The 22,840-nt window shown below is 34.9% G+C and overlaps 1 protein-coding gene across 1 annotated transcript in view; it reads right to left on the bottom strand.

The window, feature by feature from the left end:
* opn4b (opsin 4b) overlaps positions 1-20,995 on the bottom strand; it is a 33,660-nt gene extending 12,665 nt beyond the window's left edge. Inside the window, exons 1-5 of the mRNA XM_051123932.1 lie at positions 20,479-20,995; positions 7,403-7,545; positions 6,992-7,125; positions 439-642; positions 176-347 (exon numbers count right to left, since the gene is read on the bottom strand). Of these exons, the coding sequence (XP_050979889.1) occupies positions 176-347; positions 439-642; positions 6,992-7,125; positions 7,403-7,545; positions 20,479-20,622 (797 nt within the window). The 5' untranslated portion in view covers positions 20,623-20,995. The remainder of the gene's footprint in view (positions 1-175; positions 348-438; positions 643-6,991; positions 7,126-7,402; positions 7,546-20,478) is intronic.
* Positions 20,996-22,840: the final 1,845 nt, after the last annotated feature.

Genomic DNA, 22,840 nt, shown 5'->3' with positions numbered 1-22,840 from the left:
ACATCAGTGTACAAAGTCAAAGTCTTTGTAAAGATTACTATAAAACAGTGCTAATCTAAAATTGATCTCTTTTTGATAAATAATACGCCTCTTCTTTAAAGTAAAACAGTAATTTTCCTCTTCCCAGCCCAGATGCATGGTCAAATAAGCTCATAAACATGGTAAAAGAATGTACCTGTTGGTATCTCGGATGGCCCTGAAGATGCAGAAGTAGCAATAAATGATGACAAACAGCGGGATGAAGAAAACAAAAGTAAAGAGCAGCATTGTGTAAGCTCGTACAGAAGGACTGAAAGTCATGTAATCCCACGAGCAGGATGTCAGCAGACCTTCAGGCACATAAGCACCTGAGAATATAAAATACATTACAATTACAATTGCCTCTCTTGTTTCTTTAGACAAAATGCCCCTGTTAAGCAGGTGATTATAAGCACTTACTCCAACCAAAGAACGGAGGCAGGCTCCAGCCCATAGAGTACGCCCAAGCAGCAGAGAGTATCAACAGGGCTCGTTTGCGTGACATAACGCCAATAGAGGCCAAAGGACGAGTGATCACTATGTATCGATCTACTGCAATAATCATGAGTGTGATCATTGAGCAGATACCAAACAGAGCACCACAGAATGCATATAACTCACAACCTGTGGAGAGACAGAGAGAGAAATAAAAGAAATATGGTGAAGGAATAGTTCACCCAGAAATGAAAATTTGCTCACCCTCAGTTTGTTTTCTTTATTGGAACAGATTTAGAGAAACATAGCATTACTGTACATCACTTGCACTACTAGTGAATGGGTGCTGTCAGAATGAGAGTCCAAACAGCTGATAAAAAATTAAACTACCAACTCCAGTCCATCAACTAATGTCTTGTGACATGAAAAACTGAAAAACTGCATGTTTGTAAGAAACAAATCCATCATTAAGGCCATTAAACTTTAAACTGTTGCTTTTGGCCAAAATATCAGTCCATAATCCATAACATTTCCTTCTTCTTCTTGTAAATGGTGCTTGATCTGTGCATATTTCTCTCCTGATTTAGACCAGACAACCTTCCCTGTTGAAAAAAAAAAACAGCATATGCTGGTTAGGTAGGTTTTAAAGCATGGTTGCTGGTCATAAGCTGGTTTAGGATGGTCATGTGCTAGTCCTAAACTGGTCCTAAGCAACTAGCTCCTGTTTAGGACCAGCTTAGTACCAGCTTAAACCAGCTCAAACCAGCAGCCATGCTTCGAAACATACCTAACCAGCATATGTTGCAAGGCTTTTCACTGAAGAAAGCAACAGAAGACTCCTATTTTTGATAAAAGCAATGGTTTGTAGTTAAAAGCATCATAATAATGATAAATTTGTTACAAACTTGCAGCTTTTCACTTCACAAGATGTTAACTGATGGACTAGAGGACTAGTGGACTAGTCATGTGGATTACTGTGAGGTTTATACACTACCAGTCAAGTTTTTGAACAGTAAGATTTGAATGTTTTTTTAAAGAAGTCTCTTCTGCTCACCAAGCCTGCATTTATTTGATCCCAGTATAGCAAAAACAGTACAATTTTGATATTTTTAATATTTAAAATAACTGTTTTGAATATGTTGAATATATTTTAAAATGTAATTTATTCCTGTGATTTCAAAGCTGAATTTTTAGTATCATTACTCCAGTCATATGATCCTTCAGAAATCATTCTAATATTCTGAGTTGCTGCTCAATAAACATTTATTATTATTATTATTATTATTATTGTTGTTGTTGTTGTTGTTGTTATGTTGAGAAAAGCTGAGTAGAGTCTTTTCAGGTTTCTTTGATGAATCTTTTGCAACATTATAAATGCCTTTATCGTCACTTTTGATCCATTTAAAGCATCCTTGCTAAATAAATGTATTAATTTATATAACTTTTAAATTATACTGACTCAAAGCTTTTAGTGTATAATGTTAAAAAAGCTTTTCTATTTATCAAAGAATCCTGAAAAAAATGTACTAAACTGTTTTAAATATTAATAATATTAATAGTAATAAAAATGTTTCTTGGATAGCAACTCAGAATATTAGAATGATTTCTGAAGGATCATGTGACTGGAGTAATGATGCTAAAAATTAAGCTTTGAAATCACAGGAATAAATTACATTTTAAAATATATTCAAATAGAAAACAGTTACTTTAAATAGTAAAAAAGACTGTTTTTGCTTTATTTTGGATCAAATAAATGCAGGCTTAAGCAAAAGAGAATTCTTTTAAAAACATTAAAATACTTTTGAGCAGTTTGGACTCTCATTCTGACAGCACCCATTCACTGCAGAGCATTTATTGGTAAACAAGCGATGCAATGTTAAATTTCTCCAAATCTGTTACAATAAAGAAACAGACTTACTTCTTAGATGGCCTGAAGGTGTGTATATTTTCAGCACATTTTGATTTTTAGATGAACTAATCCTTTTATGTATTTCATAATGCACTGAATATATAATCCAGTAATGCATTAACAAAGCAAGTCCCTCACATTGTTTCTTCCAAACTGTATGAGTCAAGCTTTTGTATGAAAGGAATACGACTATAAAATGGCCTCAGATGAAAAAGAACGAACATGTTTTCCTTACCAACATAGAAATACTAGTTAATTTATACAAGCTGCACATGCTGGCAAGTGTGGATATGTAATTATAATGATAATGGAAAACCCAGTAACCCTGTGAATCTATAATTGCTTTGGAAATGTCACTAATGTGAACAGGTTTTCATTTTAGACTAAAAAAAAGATATAAGTTTAAGAACCTGTCACTGAAAAAAACACATTTATTGACTACTAATTTAAATATTGCTGGAAACCTTTGCTTGATTATAGCCCTGTCTATGAGAAGACCATGAAGACCAAGAACCTGGACTCTTTCCTACTGTTTGAATATTAAATATTGTGTATCTAGGGATAATGTACAATCATACTCCGTAGGGTTTTATTTTTGCAATAATCACTGGCCAACTGTACATTATACTCCTTAGTATACAGCAAATGCCTAAGCTAATGCCTAAATTAATTTAATGAATAAAAACTGGATTAATATATCTATATCTGCTCTGTTTTTTCAATCTCAAAATTTCACATTTAGTTCAATGTGTTCTTTGCAATTGTTTGTGAAATTCACTAGCAATTTCTGAGAGAAAATAGTTTCTACATCATTTTTTTCCCCAGTGTACTCATAAAACTACAATAACACTGTGGATAAAATATTTATAATGAAACAATATGAACAATGCATGGCTGCTGGGGGGTTATAAGATTCTCAGTTCTTATTATTAACAAGGTGATGTCTATGAGATGATTCCAGGCAGAAAGAACCTTGTTAAATTCTCATCAACTATGGTTTAAGACAACATTAACTCATATAATGTTCGTGAATGGATGAAGATCTCTATGCCCTTCCTCTGCGAGTGGGTGCCGCTGTCACATTTCTCTACACCATCTTATAAAGCAGCCCTACAGCACTGTGAGGGTGTTTTATTGAACATCATTCAGAGGAAGCGCAGCAGATCTCTCACACATTCCTCAGGTTGAAGAGAGACCTCGAGAGAGTTTGAGTCATTCCACTTCATCAACCATCCAGCAACTGCTTCACTTCAAAGAACACACTTTAAGTGCTTAAAAGGTTTGAAATCTAAACAAGACCATCGGTGATCAAGGGATCCTCAGATGACCTGACATTTTCTACTTTATCTGTGGCATTATTCGAAAGCCTAACATTAGAGCATCACAGTAATCCCACACTTGCAACAGCATGATGAATATGTAATCATGCAATTGTTGTTGATTTCAGGAAGGGTTTTTATGACTAACATAAAAGTAATTCGCAATAATATGTTTGAGAGAGCCTGAATGAGAGATTACATCTGTAATACACTGCCTTTGTAGAGAGCTATTCGGTCATGACTTTTAACTGCTACAGGGCTGTAACCACAACAGACAAGCCATGGTGCTCTCATGCTACACATCATGTTCTCACGCAATGAAAAATACATTGCGGAGCAATGGACACTAGCAATGCACTGACAGACAAGATAGAGCATACTAACATTACGTTCGGTATGAAACAGAGTCTCAGCTTTCTACTTTTAAAATTATTTTTCAATTCAAACAATAAATACAATTTTGTGGCTCTTTAATGTGTCTTGACAGATCGATGTAGTTGCTTAGTTCAAGCGGCATGTGAACCGAGCATCTCTACCTGTCGTTATTCCACAAAATAAACATAAAAGAACATCAGAAGGTATCTTTCAGGTATCTTTCACCATTTTCAGGTTCAAGTCCACCAATGTTAATCTGCTCTCCTGTCTGGTTTGTTTGTCGGACAGATTATGACAGATTCTGCATTATGATTGGTCAGATTGTCTGCCAATCAAACTCCCTGCGAAGTCTCCAATATTACACCGTGTCCTAACTACACGCGATGCGATAAAAGGTATCTTTTCCATGTTAATCACAGTTTTTGTCGTAACTAGGCGAAGGCGACATGCAAAATTTCTATTTTAGAAATGCTTTTTATTTCCGCTACGTCGTGGCTGGAACAACAACATACAAACCGATGACAGTGATAATCTCAGGTACGGATTTTGTGCTTTATTCAAAGCTGAAAGTGTCTAATGTGAGTTTGAATATCATTTTGTGTGAACTTTATAGCCATACTGAAAGCAATAATAGAACGTTTACCTCAGATCTTGAAAATAAATGAAAGGCACGTTAAAACTGTGAACCAACAAGTGCATTCCATAACAAAGACAGTATCAGTCACTCAGTATGTACATTTAATAATGTTAAAAAGGTTTAATATTTATGAATTAGATCATAAACTTGCCTATTTCGCTGGGAGTGCAGTGCACGTCTACCCTTCTGAATGGCTGTGATAACTGTCACATCGTGGTGTCGCGTTGCGTGTGGTGTGGACAAATTGCTTGTTGCAGGAATCGTCACATCCCGTGTAGTTAGGACACGGTGTTACAAATTCCTGCACTGCTTTGCTGCCCTCCATTTATGCAGCACTCTGTTTGTTGTTATGATGATAAAAAGGCTTGAAATTTATATTTTTAATTTAGGCTGGTCTGGTTTAATTTAGCAGTCTAACAGCACTCGTCAATGTCAAATTTATTGGGATGGCCAATAGTAGGCGAAGTAGACAGAGTTTACTGTTTACAAAAGTAGAGCACGAATTCCAGCCAGTGTTGCCAAGACTGCAGATTTCCCGCTGTTGCTGTGAGTTGTTTTTCATGTCTGCAGGTTGAAGGGACCACAACAACATGACATTTACACCCTGAAATGCAAATTTTACCAAGTGTATCCTGCCAAAAAACCTACCTGATCTCATTATAAAAACGCACCTGTGAGAACTTTTTCACAAGATGCGAAATACATACCAGTAAGTACATATCACTGCAGTTTCAAACAGAAATCCAACAGAAACTCTAGAGGTGGTAAAACAGTGAGCACTTGTTCTCGTTTTCGTACACAGTTATGACTACAGCTCCATATTTTTTGCTTTCCGAATGTAACAAGCTTTGTTCTGTACCTCAGCCAGCACAGAATTGGACTTAGGATGAGGAATCTTTTGTACAAATCCTTTGAAAAACATGACATGTTTAAGTAACAACTGAGGGGGATTTTGTTGTGAAAACCTGGCAACCTTGACCAACCTTGAATTCCAGTACAAAGCGTCGGTTTTAACTTTGAAAGTGAGCGAGGTAAGATGGCAATAGCGAAACATTTAATATTTGACAACTGTTTACCACAAACAAGAAAAGACAAGAAAACAACACAAAACAAAAAAACAGTTCATCTAACGACAGTAATACTGTATCCAGAGATTGCCTTTTCTTCTCAAATATGGCTATTTTGAAGTTAAAATATGGTATAATTTGTGTGATTCATGTAATTCCTAACTGAATGTGACGAGACAAGAAACACTTAGTGTTTTCGACATATTATGCATACAAATAAAAGTGCATGTGTGCATATTTCAAAATATTATTTGCAGATACTTCAAAACAATACTTGCTAACATATAATCTTAGAATTTCCTTCCCTGTTCTTCAAGACTTACGGCACAAACCCGAGAAAATGTCTCAAATATGCTAATTGTCTTCTGAGTTTTAGGAGTACAAACTGAACAAATGTAAAATAAACTTTCTACGAAAGTAGAAAAGGTACTTTCTGAATCAATATGAACTGCTACTACTGTAAACAAGGGTTGGTAAAACTGGGTATAGCATTGAACGGTCATTCAGTTCACCTCTGACCAAGTTTTGTTTGGTTAGGAAAGAAAATATCTGATTTTGCATGTCTGGAAATAATATAATATAATAATACATTTAACAGTGAAGTCACGAGACAGACAAAAAACACTTACAAATTAAGAACAAATTAAATTTGCTGGTTGTGCAAAAGTGTTGATACAGCAGTTTATTTTAATTCATGGGCTTTTACAAAAATGTTTGTTTTTATATGTTCTAGGACGATGAAAATATAATCACCACTGTTTTTCCCCTCAATAATAACACACTGGAAAAAAGCTTGATAAAGCAGAATGCTAATTATTTTTCTGAGCACTGATTCATCAAACAATCTGCCTAATGAAGCAAAACCATTTTTTCAGTGTTGCACATTTTTCACATATGCCTGCCGATTTGCATTGTAATTTAAACATGTTCACGCTAACCGAACACTGATTCATATCTACGTACGCTTTGACCTTTGTTGACACTAAGGTGTTTCTTCTCCTTCACCAGGATACAGTTATGCATCACTGCATAATCCCTCTCCAACTGAGCTCTTTTATGATTATCTGTTATACTTTCTTCTCATTTGCACTGGAATCAGTCTCATGAATATAATGTGATCTTAAAAGTTGACATCACGCTCCTTTTTAGCATCTGCGCAAGTAACTATGAAATCCTGGAAACGAACCAGGGGTTTGATCAAGCGCCCATGATTATCTGACATCTGGATTACCTTTTTCCCCAAAGATCCATCGCTTGTGCAAACTGGTGGTGAAGAAGGTTGGTGTCTGAGTGACACACATCAGAAAGTCAGTGAGAGCTAGATTAATGATGAACATGTTGGCAGGTGTCCTCAGACTCCTACTCCTAAAAAATATACACAAAAGAAATGAAAAATGCTACAGTTGAGAATACTTCAATAATTTAACAACACATTCATTCAAGGTTTTCCAATGTTAGTTAATGCTCAAATGACATGCACTTAAACAAATCTTTTTTTATTTTGGTATATCCATCCTGGGCTCAACCATTTCTAGTAATTGTTCTTGAACAATTACAATTGCAGTGCACCAATGACTCTAGATGAGTAAATCTAACCTGGATTTCATTAGCTATCACAAAAACAACATATATCTGGACTTACTTGCAGAAGGCATACATGACCAAGAAGTTTCCCACCATGCCAGTGATGCCCACTGCCAGAATGACAGAGCCAATGGTGTAGTGAGCGTGGTCTGGAACATCCACTGTGGGAAAAGTACGTCGAACATCCTGCACCATTGCCACCTGTGCACAGCGAGAACAAAATATTCTACATTCACACAGTAAAATACATTAAGCTTTACATTACTTACAAATGTCTTAATTTTCCATTCGTTTCAAATCTTCTAGTGCCTGAAATCTCTATAATGCCTGTTTAATACCTCAATAGCCAGCTGAGATGGAATTAAGCAGACATATTTACTGTTTTTGAAGTGGACTGTGCTGTTTCATTCAATTACATTAGAACAGAGAACACGCAAAAGCTTTTAAAATGGCAATTGGGCCAGCTTTTGATTTTTGCCCTTGTGTCAGACTCAGTTCTTAAGAGGCAATTAGTACATCAAACACTGCCTTTCGATTTACCAGTGTCACCATCTTAGTCGACCACTTTTAGCAGTTAATTTATCCATTTATACTTCTATCCATCCCTGAGACACTCTATTGACTCGATTTGCTAAAGCCAGACAGAGCAAAACAAGTAGAATTGACACTCTGTAGGTCACTTTCATAGTTAGAGCATGTAATACAGACCAGCAAATCAGAGTGGCAATCATTCACATTTCTAAGAAGACGACGTGTGGATATTGTAAGACTGCTCAGTTTGACAATCACAAATGCAAACTGAGAGAAGAGGACATTTTTAGAACTAACGAGTTTATAATCTGCTGCAGATCAGTGGCAGATTAATGCAATACGTGTTCATGCGGATATCTTTGTTCATGATATAGCAGCAGGGAAATTAATGGGTCATTAAGGAAGTCTATCATCTGATTGAAGTCGAATCGCTCCACTACTATTGGATAAGGAAGGCTGAAAAACGTTGTTTTCTGCAAAACATCCACTTCTAATTTCTTATTCATATTATTCATTTTGCACCTGATGATTATGTTCTCCAGCAATCACCTTGTGCTTCAATGAAAAACCATCTGGCCATTTGCACAAAGATTGATGATCAATGTTACAAATGTGCTTACATGATTAGACCTAGAAATAGTTCAGAATCCTAAACCTAACCTTGTTTTATTCAGGTTTTAAATTGGATTTTTAATCACAGATTTTCAATAGGATAAAACTATGAATCCCATTGTATTCCCTACAACCAGCTGTGAATAATTAATCAGCAAACAAAAGCAGGTATGCAAACCTTGATAAGATCTTTTGGACACATATAACAATCAGATGGCTCTTGTTTTGGGCCCCCTGAACGGAATATTGACTGGGGCACACCTAGAAATGTATTGGGAGTTTTAGCCAATGCGCTAAAATATGTCATTTTAAATTAGAGATAAAAGAATGTTTCAAGGAGAAGTCCACTTCCAGAACAAAAATTGACAGATAATGTATTCACCTCCTTGTCATCCAAGATGTTCATGTCTTTCTTTCTTCAGCCGTAAAGAAATTATGTTTTTTGAGGGAAACATTTCAGGATTTTTCTCCATATAATCGACTGATATGGTGCCCCGATTTTGAACTTCCAAAATGCAGTTTAAATGCGGCTTCAAACGAAAAATAATACAATTTATATCTTTTTTAATATTAAATGCTCGTTTTGTCTTACTCTGCCTGGACTGTTGTTTCTGGTTCATGACAGTTAGGGTATGTCGAAAAACTTCCATCTTATGTTCTCCCTCAACTTCAAAATCATCTTATATTGCTGTTTTACCTCTTTTGTTGGGTGTTTGACCTTCTTTGCATGTTCACTTTGCAAAGACTGAGTTGGTACTTATGCAACGATGTAGGATGATTTTGAAATTATTTTTGAAGTTGAGGGAGAAAATATGATTGGAGTTTTTCAACATACCCTAACTGTCTTGAACCATAATACACAGAGTTCAAGGAGAGAAAGACAAGATGAGCATTTGAGATTAAAAAGTATTTAGACTGTATTTTTAAATGAAAATAACCAATCGTTTCGCTAGATAAGACCCTTCTTCCTCGGCTGGGTTCCGCATTTGGGATCGTTTGAAGCCTCATTTAAACTGCATTTTGGAAGTTCAAAATCGGGGCACCATATCAGTCCATTATATGGAGAAAAATCCTGAAATGTTTCCCTCAAAAAAACATAATTTCTTTACGGCTGATGAAAGAAACACATGAACATCTTGGATGACAAGGGGGTGAGAACATTATCTGTAAATTTTTGTTCTGGAAGTGGACTTCTCCTTTTAGCTGGTCTTGACTAAATTAGATGCAAAAAGCCTTGCTTATTTGCCATTTAATACTGTTTTAGATAATGGATATATTTCAGTGACTTTGAATTCAGTTGACCCTTGTTGTGTGGCTTTATGGAAACCAAAAGAACAAATTGCCTGTTGTTATTTTTTTTCAGCTCAGCCTAAAAGATTTATTTACAAGATAAATACATGCAAACAGAAGCCCTGAACAAAAGAAGGCATCAATCACTGTGCTTCAACCTGTTCTTATCAGTTCCACTGTATTTACTTCTGGTCAGTTACAAACATTGTTCTAAACATTATTCTAAATTGATTTCCTTTATCATGAGAACTTCTGTGATTGATAGCTTTTACATAGGCAGCACATTATTATGCATGTGGTTGCAGGTCCCCAAAACAAACTTTACCATTTAATTTCTGTTGCATTGAATGAGAGATATTCTCTGCCAAGATTTTCATCCATTCATCAATAAATTGATTAACCTATACCGAATGATCAATAGATTAAAATTGCTCCCAATTATTTTGCACCTTGCTAAACTAATGCATTAGTCAGCAAGTCACAATGCCTGTCTATCCGCACAGACACTCTGTATCCAAGCAAGCCATGTGAGCATAAATGCACTTTGGTGCCTCATTTGCAGGGTTTTCTCTTTACACGCTAGGTTTGCAGAATCGTGGTTTGTGGCACAGATGCTCTCCTTCTACAATGTGATAATTCATACCTGGAAGCTGGTTTTATTCCAGGAACTCAATACTGAGACTGAAAATTAAAAAGTAAAATATAGCCTCACTGTTATCTTGTCTTCTCCACCATGCTAAGGAAATTTGGAGAAAACTCATTCACAGTTATTAAAGACATTAATAATATTATGCAGCAAGCATTTCAAATAAATGCTGTTTTTTGAACTTTTGCAACCAAAGAACTTTGTTATTACGGATTAAAAAAGGGAGTTAAGCAACACAACATTGATAATAATAAGAAGTGTGTTTCTTGAGGATAAATTAGCATATAAGATTTCATAATATGATTTCTGTTGTATAATGTGACAATGAAGACTGGAGTAATGGCTGCTGAAAATTTAGCTTTGCATCAGTGGAATAAATTACATTTTAAAATACATTAAAATAGAAAGAGTTATTTTAAATTCTAATAATATTTCACTATATTACTTTATATTACTATAAATTTTTTTTTTTTTTTTACAATATTTTTGATCAAATAAACACAGCCTTGGTTAGCATATTAAGAGACTTCCTTAAAAACTCACAAAAAAAATCACACCAACCCCAAACTTTCAACTTATTCAAATAAAATGACCCCAAAAAATAATTCAAAAAGACATAAAATATTTAGCCAAGATGGCGAACGGTACAATTTCCGGAAAACACTCTTGCACAAAGGTCCAGAATGTAAACACTTGAAAGCACAGTATCCATTACAAATTGCCTTGATTGTCATTTCAACTAATCTAGAGAGACAGAGCTGATATTTGGTTTAATCCTCATATGTCAGTACTGTTACAGTGCAGTCTGTTAGGTCTATCGATGAGGGATTTGGACGAAAGCATGTTCTGCTACTTGGAGAAATGATTCTGTGGCACAAATAGATGAGTGCTCTTAAAATGTCACTATTACTTAGACATTCAGTGAGCGATATAAAAAGACAGAGAGAGACAATGGATAAAGAAGAGAAAATGACATTTCGCCACATTGCAAAGAGCTTATTTCTAGCATTAGCTAATCGCAGCAGAGAGAGTACAACATCATGGTGCTTTATGTTGGGGCAGCAGTTGTTTAGTATAACGCTAATGCACAACAAAGATCTTAAATCATTTAAATGTAATTAAAAACCACTACGTTGTACTATGGATATGATTGCATTATTTAAAAGCTTTTATGCAAACAAAAAATTAAACCTGACATGACTGAGAGCAACAGATTGTGTTGAATGAACTTGTTTGTCTCTGCCGCCCCACTTATTATCATAGCTTGCGGCTAGAAAAGCCTAGATAGGGGCAAAGCACACACAATCAATTCCAAATCCGTCAGCTGACAGCTTCCTGATCGGTAAGGAATGTCTCTGGAGACTACGGGCCCAAACTTCTCAGGCGGAAACTGTGATAAAGGACAGCTGATCCACTGCTTTAAAAAAGAGTCTTTTTGGGGAGATTATCTACTCCGTCTGTCCAAATAAAGCTGAGACATTTCCGCAAAGGGCAGGGGTGTTTTTGCTGAAAGAACTTTTTTTGGGAGAAGGTGAACTTGAGTTTTCAAATTGCACAAATTCCTTTTGATTGATGTCTACAACATTACTACAGGGAAAAACACTGAATACTGAGACAGATTTCAAACAGCACTCTGACAGTGTGCAGCTCTGAGATGCTGATGATTTAAATCTATGCATGCTTTAACTGATACCACTGACCCATTTTTCTTGGCTTTCCATTGGCAGTTCTTACCATAGTGAATCATTATTTAACCCTCTGATGCGTGTCTTCACTACAGTGGATGGATTTTTAAAAGCCAATTTTAGCCATTTTTATTATTTTAGAACCATTTAACCATTCCATTTGACAATACAGTCATTACTTGCTGTTTTGCATATCCTTGCTCTTATAATGCTTTCTGTTGTTGTTTATTTTATCATTGTGTGCTGTTCGAAAGAATGTCTTCATTTCAAGGTTTTAATTTCACAAGATGTTGTGAAACACTAATTTTCCATTTCTTTTGGTTTAATATAATAACACTTGTTGAATTTGGACTGGTCAGACAAAGTACAGGACGAAGTCCAAAAGTAGGGATGATGTTCAGACGAAGTCTGAGCATTTAAACACATGCAACTAAGATTAATCAATAAACTCTGCAAATTTTTTATAATCGACAACCTTTCAGGCTGATAGAAGACATTTAGGTAATACAGGTTTGGGAACCAAATAAAATACAGTTTTTTGGCCGATGCGGAAAACCAAATTTTGGATGAATAAATCAGTAGGTCAGTATTCCCAGCGACGGCCCTGTCTAACTGCCACTACACTGTAAAAAACAATTTGTTGAGTCAAATTAAAATAATTTGCAACCTGGCTGCCTTAAAATTTTAAGTTCAGTCAACTCAAAAAAAGTTCATTCAACTTGAAATGTTAAATTATACTTAGTGACAACTTAGATATTTGAGTTGAATCAACTTAAAATTTTAAGGCAGCTGGGTTACTTACCCATCTGTTAAGTTTAGCAAACACAAATATCCAAGTTGTTACTTAGTACAACTTAACATTTCAAGTTGACTAAACTTATTTTAGTTTATTTTTTACACTGTAAAAAATAAAAAACACAATTTGTTGAGTCAGCTTAAAATAATTTGTTACCCTGCTGCCTTAAAATTTTAAGTTCAGTCAACTCAAATAAGTTTAGTCAACTTTAAATGTTAAGTTGTTTAAGTTTAAATAGATAAGCTGTCACTTAGTATAATTTAACATTTCAAGTTTAATAAACTTTTTTTGAGTTGACTGAACTTAAAATTTTAAGGCAGCCAGGTTACAAATTATTTTAAGTTGACTCAGCAAATTGTTTTGAGTCACTTCATGAGCATTTTACCATTTCTTTTGAGTAAAACTATCATCATATCATATACAAACAGAAACTCAAAGGTCTTCACAGCAACCCGTAAAAGAAAATAAATAAATAAAATAAAATAAAAAAATAATAAAAGTAGCTTAAAGAAACTGACTGAATGTGACTGAAATATATTACTGAATATACTGATAGTTATAATAAATTATAATAAACTTTTGATTATTAATATTGAATTAAATCATTAAAATGGAATCCAGAAAACTATTAGAAAATAGAATTTGGTAAAAAAAAAAATATAACTTTTGAAAAAAAGCATATTTCATAGGGCATAAAAAATGTAAGTTTTGTTAAACCTTTAATGAATTGCTGTTAAATTGTGTAAGTTTTATTATTTTAATTAATTAGACATTTTTTTGATCAATTAAATTTTATTTAACCATTAAAACAGAGTCTAGAAAAATTATAACAGTAAAAATGGAATCCAGGAAAACTGAAACGGAAAAAAAAAAAAGAAAAGGAATTTGGGAAACTAACCGTTTTGTTAACTAATTTTGGGAATCAGACAAGACTTGCTGTTAACTGGTTTTGGGATACCAAACAAAACACATTTTTTATGACGGGATTCGGGGAAAAAGGCTAGATCTAATATTCCTGGCATGAAGATCCAATGTAACAATCTATTGCAATGGACAGATGTGCCATTTTTTAAAAATACATCACAAACCAAATATTATATTCTTGTTTTGAAGTAAAAACATTAAGAGCTTATTTCACCTTTATAATTAAAAAAATGAATGCATTATGGGTTAAATATCTTTTCTAACAATTTTATTGCAAAGATTTCAGTTGAATGGCCCAGTGTGTACTTTATGTGCCTAGTACTTGACAGAAAACAATATTTCTTTCATTTTGTGCAATATCTTTGTCAAGAGGCGGACGGCTGGTACAGGATAATGCTAGGTCATGGGATTGATTCCCTGGGAGCGCATGCACTATTAAAATATGTACCTTCCTCTAGAGTGTTGCTTAGGATAAAAGCATTTACAGGATGCATAAATATAAATTAAAAATGTTATGTAGTGGTGGTACTAAAGAATCAAACATATGTTGTTAAAAAGGAATTCATTTTTGAGTCCCATGACTACTGAGAATCCCATTATGGTTCATTTCAAAAGCAAATCACTTGCCTTTCATTTATGTGGCTTTCGATTTACATTGTAAAGTGAACCTCTTGTAAGGTGTGAGATTTTTACAGTCATGAGAGGTTTGATCTTACATGTCCCTTCAAGGCCTTATGTCACTATAGCTTGGAAACATCAGGACATGTAAAGACCACTCCCAATGTGAATTATTAATTCAGATATTAAGAAGAATACTAATGTTTGAAAGCCTTGAAGGACACGGCAAAGTCACTGGAGCTTAAATGGATTTGTATGTTGTTCTGTTTCACTCTCTCCTTCTTATAGTCACTGTTTGATGTATAAATCATACATACATATGCAAAAAGTATGTGAACATCCAAACACAATACTAGTGCTTGAACATTAAATGTCAAAACCATTTTCTTTAATAAGAAATCAGAGCTCCAGGTGCTGTAATAATAGAAAGTTTACCTTGACACAGAATGGTATTAATCAAACTCGATAATTATAATGAAATAAAGCAACCTTCAAACTGTGATTTGTTTATCCTTTGTGCTGCTGCAGATAGAGGTTGTGTAAAATGCTGTTGAAGAATACATTTGGTTTTATTTATTTTATTTTATTTTACTTTCAGCTTTCCCTGAATTTTTTGTGCTTCATTCTACTTGTGGGATAGACATATAAAACAGACCAGTGTCTATGTTGTCACCATTCTGTGAGTGTCTCATTGTTTTGCATAAACCTCTTTGCTCTGTTTTACTTCTGACAACCCTGAAATCAATTCAAATACACACTGGACAAACTGCAAATAAACCTCGTCCTTGTCCTGCCCCTTCAGAGACAAAACTCGATTGAATTTGTTCAAGGTTTTTTTTATTTTTTTCATATCAAGCCAGTGTGTCAAACAACCCTGGGAGCAGAAAGTTTACTTCTAAAAAGAACATTAAAATCCATTTGTAATAAATTATTGTGTGTGCTTTTCAAAAGAATACAAAGCTGAAATCCTATGACCTTTAAAGATCCACAAGATCATCAGAGCAGCACAGGATCATGTCAGCCTTATAAATTAACCAGAAACTCTGTCTCAAACCTGCATCCAAGATTTCAGTGTATATAAGTCCAAGGTAAATCAGCATTTATTGTCAAAAGACAAACAAAATGATTACTTTCATTGAATTCCAATGTTGGGCCAATGCAGGCATTCTGCCTTTCATTTAAATGACAAAAGACATCTTTTAAACATCTGATTTAAAGTGATAGTTCACCCAAAAAATTAATTACCCGCCCTCATGTCGTTTCAAACCCATAACATCTTCATTCATCTTTGGAGAGAAGAAAGATTTTAGTTTTCTTTGCACACAAAAAGTGTTCTCATAGCTTCGTAACATTACGTTTGAACCACTGATGTCACATAGACTATTTTAATGATGTCCTTACTACCTTTCTGGGCCTTGAACATGTCAGTATGCATGGTCAAAAAGCTCTCGAATTTCAATCTTAAGATGATGAACGTCTTGGAACAACATGATGGTGAGTAATTAATGACAGAATTTTCATTTTTGGGTGAACTACCTCTTTAAGACTGATCTGTTCCTGCTCAAAATTATACCTTTTCTGACCCATTTCAGCCTCTGTTATCAAAGTATATCATTTTAATTGCTGTGTAAATACATTTATGCCACAACTGAGCAGCATTAAACATTGGAAAGACAGCTAAATGACACTTCAGAAGCACTTCTCTGCCACCTTTGTAGTGTAAATTGTGGAGAGAGAAAAAAAGCTGATTCCACCTGTTGTTTTTGAGTCCATGGGCATCTCCCAGCATTTAATCTCAGGCCTCAGAAATTGGGAATTTACGCAACCAAATATAAAAGGATAACTGTCATGCAGTGTCATCACAAAAACTGTTTGACTCACGCAGATGGTCAAATATTAGCTCAAGGCAAACACTGAAAGCCTCAATGACAATTACAAATCTCTGTGGCATAGTTTTAAACATCCTATTCACTGTAGTCCCTGTACAACCATGAACTTTGACCTTCCCTTTCAAGCTCCTGCTTTAAACCCACATTTGCATTACTTTGCATCTCCCACATATGGATTCAGTCTATAATTCTAAAGCTATCCATGCCACTCTAAAAATTAGAATCAGTCATATTGTTTGGAATCTAAAGATGAAGGGTGAAAGGTGAAAACTATTACGCAGAATCCAATAGTCAACAACACACAAGATACAGATAGGAAGTCAATTCTGTGCACTAACACATAGTGCTCCACAGTCGGGTGAAAATAAGTACTTAGATCTGCAATGACTGCTGTTCATGTGTGCAAAAAAAAAAAAAAACGTGGATTGAAAAATATCAAATTAGGCCAATGGAAGATATAGAGGTTAAGCTTTATATTCACATCACATCTGAATATGAATGCAAGCTCTGTATTGTAGCTATGACAAATAAAGTCTTGATTCATGAGAGGAACAAGGCCATCCTCTGTTTGAAGAATGCCTTAACACTCATTCACATGACAATGCATACTTAAATCTGTCTGGAACATTGATTTATGATTAAATAAATACATAAATAATCTGTTAAACTAGAGATGAAAAAAGCATCAGCCTCTGGATAGCATTACTGTATGCTTTAGTAAAATTTGTGTTTAAAACCCTCACATGGGACAAAGCTCTGTTTTAGGAATTCACATCATTTTCATCTGATGAAATTATACAATGCAAATAATGCTCTCATGCGCTACATTATGCATGTTTGGCTTTTTTTATTTATTTGTTTTGTTTCTTCCTCTGAATTCATTTTCTCATACATCCCATTTTAATTGCCACACAGGAAATATCCAGGAATAGCTTACTTCTCAAAGAAATGAATCCCATGTGCTAGATTCCCACATGAATGCTGGCATATGATCTCATAGATCTGCCTACTTTCCAAACTGACATTTGTGTGAATGTGGCTGGTTCTTTCTCAGTCTGCTAAACTGTGCTCATTTGCTGAGTAATTCTACTTGTAGGGTTGTAACACCTCTGGTGAAGTGTGTGGGTGATAGTGAGCCGCTCTAGCGTGCAGCGTGCAGCAATTCAGCTGCATACTATCACAAAGACACCAGAACTGACTTTAGTTTAGAGACTGTCTGCATTTTATCACCAGCAGAAATGAGGACCACTTCAATTATTCTTAAAAACCAAACTGTCTAACATTTTGCATAAAACCCATTTCTAAAAACACTTACATGAGAGTTTTACAGAAAAACACTGAATAAAAGACTAAACTAACATTATTTAATACAAGCAATTCACAGAGAAATATCTCTGGAGAGTATTTCTGATGTCAAGCAAACTCCAGCTCTAGACATAAATGCACAAAATCAATACACAGCTACATATTACACATAATAACTTGATTGCATTGTTCACTGATGCATTAAATATCAAGTGATAAGTACCTGCAATACTTTTATTTCAGATATTGCAGCAGCTGAAAATGTTCTACCATAAAAATATTACTATATACAGCCAGGTAGTGTAACAGAGGTCTGTGGAAAATACTTTTTTCATGAAACAACAACCTTTTAAACACCGTTAAATGCAATTTTAGGTAATTTTCCTAATCAAAGTTATTAAAATTTGATTTTTAGGGTTTACAGGTTAATCCTTTGTTTTTAAGCATTTTTAAGATACTATTTACAGTCTCAATCACATGTTTTGGCATGTGCAATCATTACATTTCAACGGTTCACGAAGCTTATGATTGTGATTCACCTATGGATAACCATAAACATTGATGACTTCCAGAAGCTATAACAATGAGTCATGATTGACTAGCTAATACACAGAGCTGGGGAGTAACTGATTACATATAATCTGGATTACGTAATCAGATTCCAAAAATTAAGTACTTGTAATTAGATTAAAGTTACATTTTAAAATACTCGTAATCAGACTACAGTTACTTTTTTTATGGGTTATATGATTACATATTATTCACACAATTGAGAACCTCCTTCAATGGCTGCATGTCATGACAAGTGTTAGCATGTTTACATCCAGGATGGCATCTAGCGTTTCTTGTCTCTGCCATTTGTAAGCTCTTTCAGTAGCTGTGGTCTACTAAAAGCCTCAAAGGCATCAGGGCTAAAGTGGAGAGAATAAACACGTGGCTCTTTTGGAAATTTATTTTTCCATAGGCATCTTCCTATTCTTTTCTCCTCTTCTTATCGCTAGGAAAAGCAGTGAGGTCTTAGGGGCCAATGACATATCACGCCTTTTCCACGCTCAAGTTTGTTATTTCAAATGTAGACGGGCAGCAGCTGTGCTCATAAAAAACGACGCGGTCGCGACGTGCACGCGGTGCATCGAGATTGAAAACATCTCAACTTTTCAGAATGGTGTCATGGTTGCTTAGCAACGGCAGATGCAATGGGAGCGCAAGCTACAGAGCGCTTTGGAAAGAAGGAGAAAGTGGTGCGCCTAGCGTTTTCCAGGCATTTTTAATCGCGACATGTGAACGGCCCCTTACATCGCTTCTCTTGTTGCCCTTCGACTGAAAATTACAACCAAAAGCTGCACAATGTGGCATTGTATCAGTAGTTTGTTTTCTGAGTTGTGTTGTGTTAAAAATATCAACAGTCATTTCACGTCATCAAAATAATGGCGCCCCCTATAGTCCAAAATATGTATAAAACGATGTGGATTTTTAAATAACGCAAGTCTTTCATGAGTTTTCTACTACATGTTTCCAAAAGAGGAATTATTTATGTTATATTAGCCATACATAGTCTTCATACCCGGGGTTCCCTTTAAGAAGTGTTTTAATATTGCATCAATTACTAATGAACACATTGATTTGTATTTGAATTATCACTAGGTTATTTAACCATGTATTTTTTTAGAAGGCTTTTGTCTTTCAAACACATTAAAATGCACAAATTCACAAGAACTTTTTTTTCTCATCTAAAATATATATTTAATAATTAAGTATCACATTAAGTATCACATTTGCATGTTCATGGTTCTCTGACATTGGTTATGGTCACATGACTTGATAATAATGATAAACCAAAAAAACTATATTTCATTTTTTAGTAAGTGTTTTATTTTTATTGCTTTTTTATAATGACATTTTAATTTGACATTTTTATGGTTTAATTAATTATTAATTATTAACTTTTTATTAAACTCACAAACCGCAGTTTGGGAAACCTTGGCGTAATCTAATGTTTAATGGACTTCATGTTGTTAATAACGATTGAAATTTTCTAAAAAGTAGTCTGATTATATTAATTACTTAAAATGTGTAATGTAATGGATTATGTTACTAACTACAATTTGGAATCAGTAGCGGATTACAATTTGTAAGTAACCTACCCAGTTCTGCTAATACATTTGATAGGCAAATCACTTCATATCCACGTAGGGACAGAAACTGAGTATTTATCAGCAATTTTCCAGACCAAATGTGAAGTTGTTACGCCCTAATTAGTTCGCCAACTAACCTTTGGCATATAACTAACCTTCAACTAATCGACGGACAAACCGACTGGTAACAAAAATTATAATTAAGAATGAAAATATACAACAAATAATGTTTTTATGTTTTGTCGAGGAACCGTCCGATACTGACATGGAAATCACTCCATCAGCATACTGTTGCTATGGATACCTCCTCAGAAGAAAACTTGCTTGCAACTTTTGTGATTACTGAAACACACTAAAGCGCTTTTAAAAACAATGCTTACATGTAAAATACTTTTTGCCACCTTAATTGCCCCCGTTAATTGGCACCCTTGCACCTGAAACGCTGAGATGGAACGGAAAAGCTTCCCTGAAACGCTGCTCCGATTACGCACACGCTCTTTGCGCTAGCTTTTCAACATTTTTCGCTGTAAAACACGTGTTAATAATATACACATGACTTAAAGTACAATACAAATTATTTTGACAGACGTTTTCTCTCTCTAAATGTTACAACGTAGTTGTATTAAACGCTCACAGAAGAATCAGAATCCGCGCTCGCCCTGCTACTAAACACATGGTTTAATTACGAACTCCATCATCTTACCGTAGTGGCACTCGCTGGCATCTCCATCAGCTTGTGCGCGCTCACAGCGCTGTAATTCCACGGTGCTAGAGTGTCCGCAGTCACCACGGTGCTGTTCGGGACTTGAGTGGGGATTCCCATGCTGACCGAGCGCGAAGCGTTCATCGCAGTGGACGCGGCGCGCACAGGGAGAGGAGCTCAGAGTTGGTAGGCAAAAAGAGTTTCCTTAAACCTGAGAACTAGCATTACTATATACTGTAAGAAGGTGCTGGATGTCTTCCTCTGTCTCTCTCTGTCTGCAACCTAGAGCTGAGCTGTCAATGCGCCCAACATGTGTGTGTGATGAGTTTGTCAATGCCAGTAACCATGTGCCTCTTTCAGTATGCATGAGGAGGGATGCTCAGTTAGGCAAACTCAAACATCCTACATGCAGCCCAACAGCCCTGTGCTAAACCCTTCATAATCACGCAAACTGTAAACCTTATGTGCCTGTTTGTCCCATATGTGTATATGCCAGCAGGATGTTCATATCAACAGCCTACATGTGAAGAAACTGCACATGCTCAGTCTCCAGTCCTTCCCTGCTCTCTCTCTCTCTTTCTCAAACCACCCATCCTGTTCAGATTCAGAAGCAGCTTTAATTAACAGCCAGTCAGCAGCACAGACACACTAATAAAATGCTGATTAAGCGTGTGAACCCCAAAGCTGACAATTAAAATGTTTTGAACAACAACTGCTTAAAGAATTTACACAAACATACATAAACCCAATCATTTTTCAAGTACAAATATAAAATGTAATACATTTGGTTACTATACATTTTGTAATACATTTTATACAAATTATAGCATTTTAACGAGGTAGTAATTATAATAAGGTATTTTGAGAGAAAGTAATTAGAAAACAAAACAAACAATTAGAAAAAAAATTATTATATTATATTATATTATATTATTACATTGTGTAAGTACATGCACCACCTTTACTGATTTGTTGCATTTTAATGGATAGTAATTTGAGTATTTTGAACACTGGAGGTATTTTGAGAGGAAGTACATTAATATGGGTCATGAATTAAAATTATATTATATTATATTATATTATATTATTATATCTTTTGGGTAGGTATACACGGCCATTTGAAATGATTTCTAAAATTGTAATAATACATATTGCTGCGACAAATTATATCATATTATATTATATTGTGTAAGTACATGACTATTTTTACCGATTTGTTGCATTTTAATGAGTAGTAATCTGAGTATTTTGAACACTGGAGGTGTTTTCAGAGAAAGTACATTAATATGGGTCATGAATTAATAACAAAAAATTTGAAGAAAAAAATTATTATATTATATTATATTATATTATTATTATATTATTATGTATATTATATTATTCCTTGGTCTGTCTGAATACTGGATTCTGATTGGCTGACAGGTATTTAGTAAAGCCGTTTAATGCACAGGTAGTCAGTTTAATCACCGTTCTATATTAATGAGCTGCTTTAATTGATGCACACTAACCAACACACTTCACTCGCACACAGATGCGCGCACACACACACACAGAGGGAGAGAGTGAGGTCGGAGATTGCAGATTGAGTTGCACACACACATAAACTTGTTGACAACGCTTCCCCACGATTTTTATGAATAAAATAGCCTAGATACTAGATTGCTCCATTATATTTCTCAGCAACGTGTTGGTAAAATCTCTGTTTTTTACATTAATTAGTTGTTTGTCAAGAGTGACGTGTAGACGCACCATGCAGGTAACACAAACACAGCTGTAATCTCTCTCTTTCTCTCTCTCTCTCATTCTCTCTCTCTCGATCGATAATTAATTGAACTAATTTTGAACACTGGAGGTATTTTGAGAGGAAGTACATTAATATGGGTCATGATTGCTAACAAAGAGCAGTTTTGTTATTCAAGAAGGAAAAATGATATTATATTATATTATATTATATTATTGTGTAAGTATATCCATCTTAACGGTTTGTTGCATTTTAGGAATATGAGTATTTTGAACACTGGGGGTATTAAGAGGAAGTACATTAACATGGGTCATGAATTACTAACAAAGAGCAGCTTTGTTATTCAAGGAGAAAAAAAATAAAGATTTATGGAGTTTAGTGTAAACTGTTATACAAGCTTTTTGTGCGTAAGGTGCTTGTCACTGCTTCCTCAAGACTTATCCTCTTACTCTGCTCCTGCTATTTTACTGGCTTTCCAGTGTCATGAGACACATTGCCCAATACATGGACAAATCCAAGCAAAGCTAGCTGGAATGCACTGAGTTTGAAAATGATTCTGGAGTGCCATGGTGAGGTAATACATCCTCATTTCAGTGGAAGGAACGCTAGTGTGTTTTTATG

This window comes from Labeo rohita, chromosome 12, assembly GCF_022985175.1.
Source record: "Labeo rohita strain BAU-BD-2019 chromosome 12, IGBB_LRoh.1.0, whole genome shotgun sequence".
Classification (NCBI taxonomy): Eukaryota; Metazoa; Chordata; class Actinopteri; order Cypriniformes; family Cyprinidae; genus Labeo; species Labeo rohita.
This window is presented reverse-complemented; position numbering and strand designations above follow the sequence as displayed.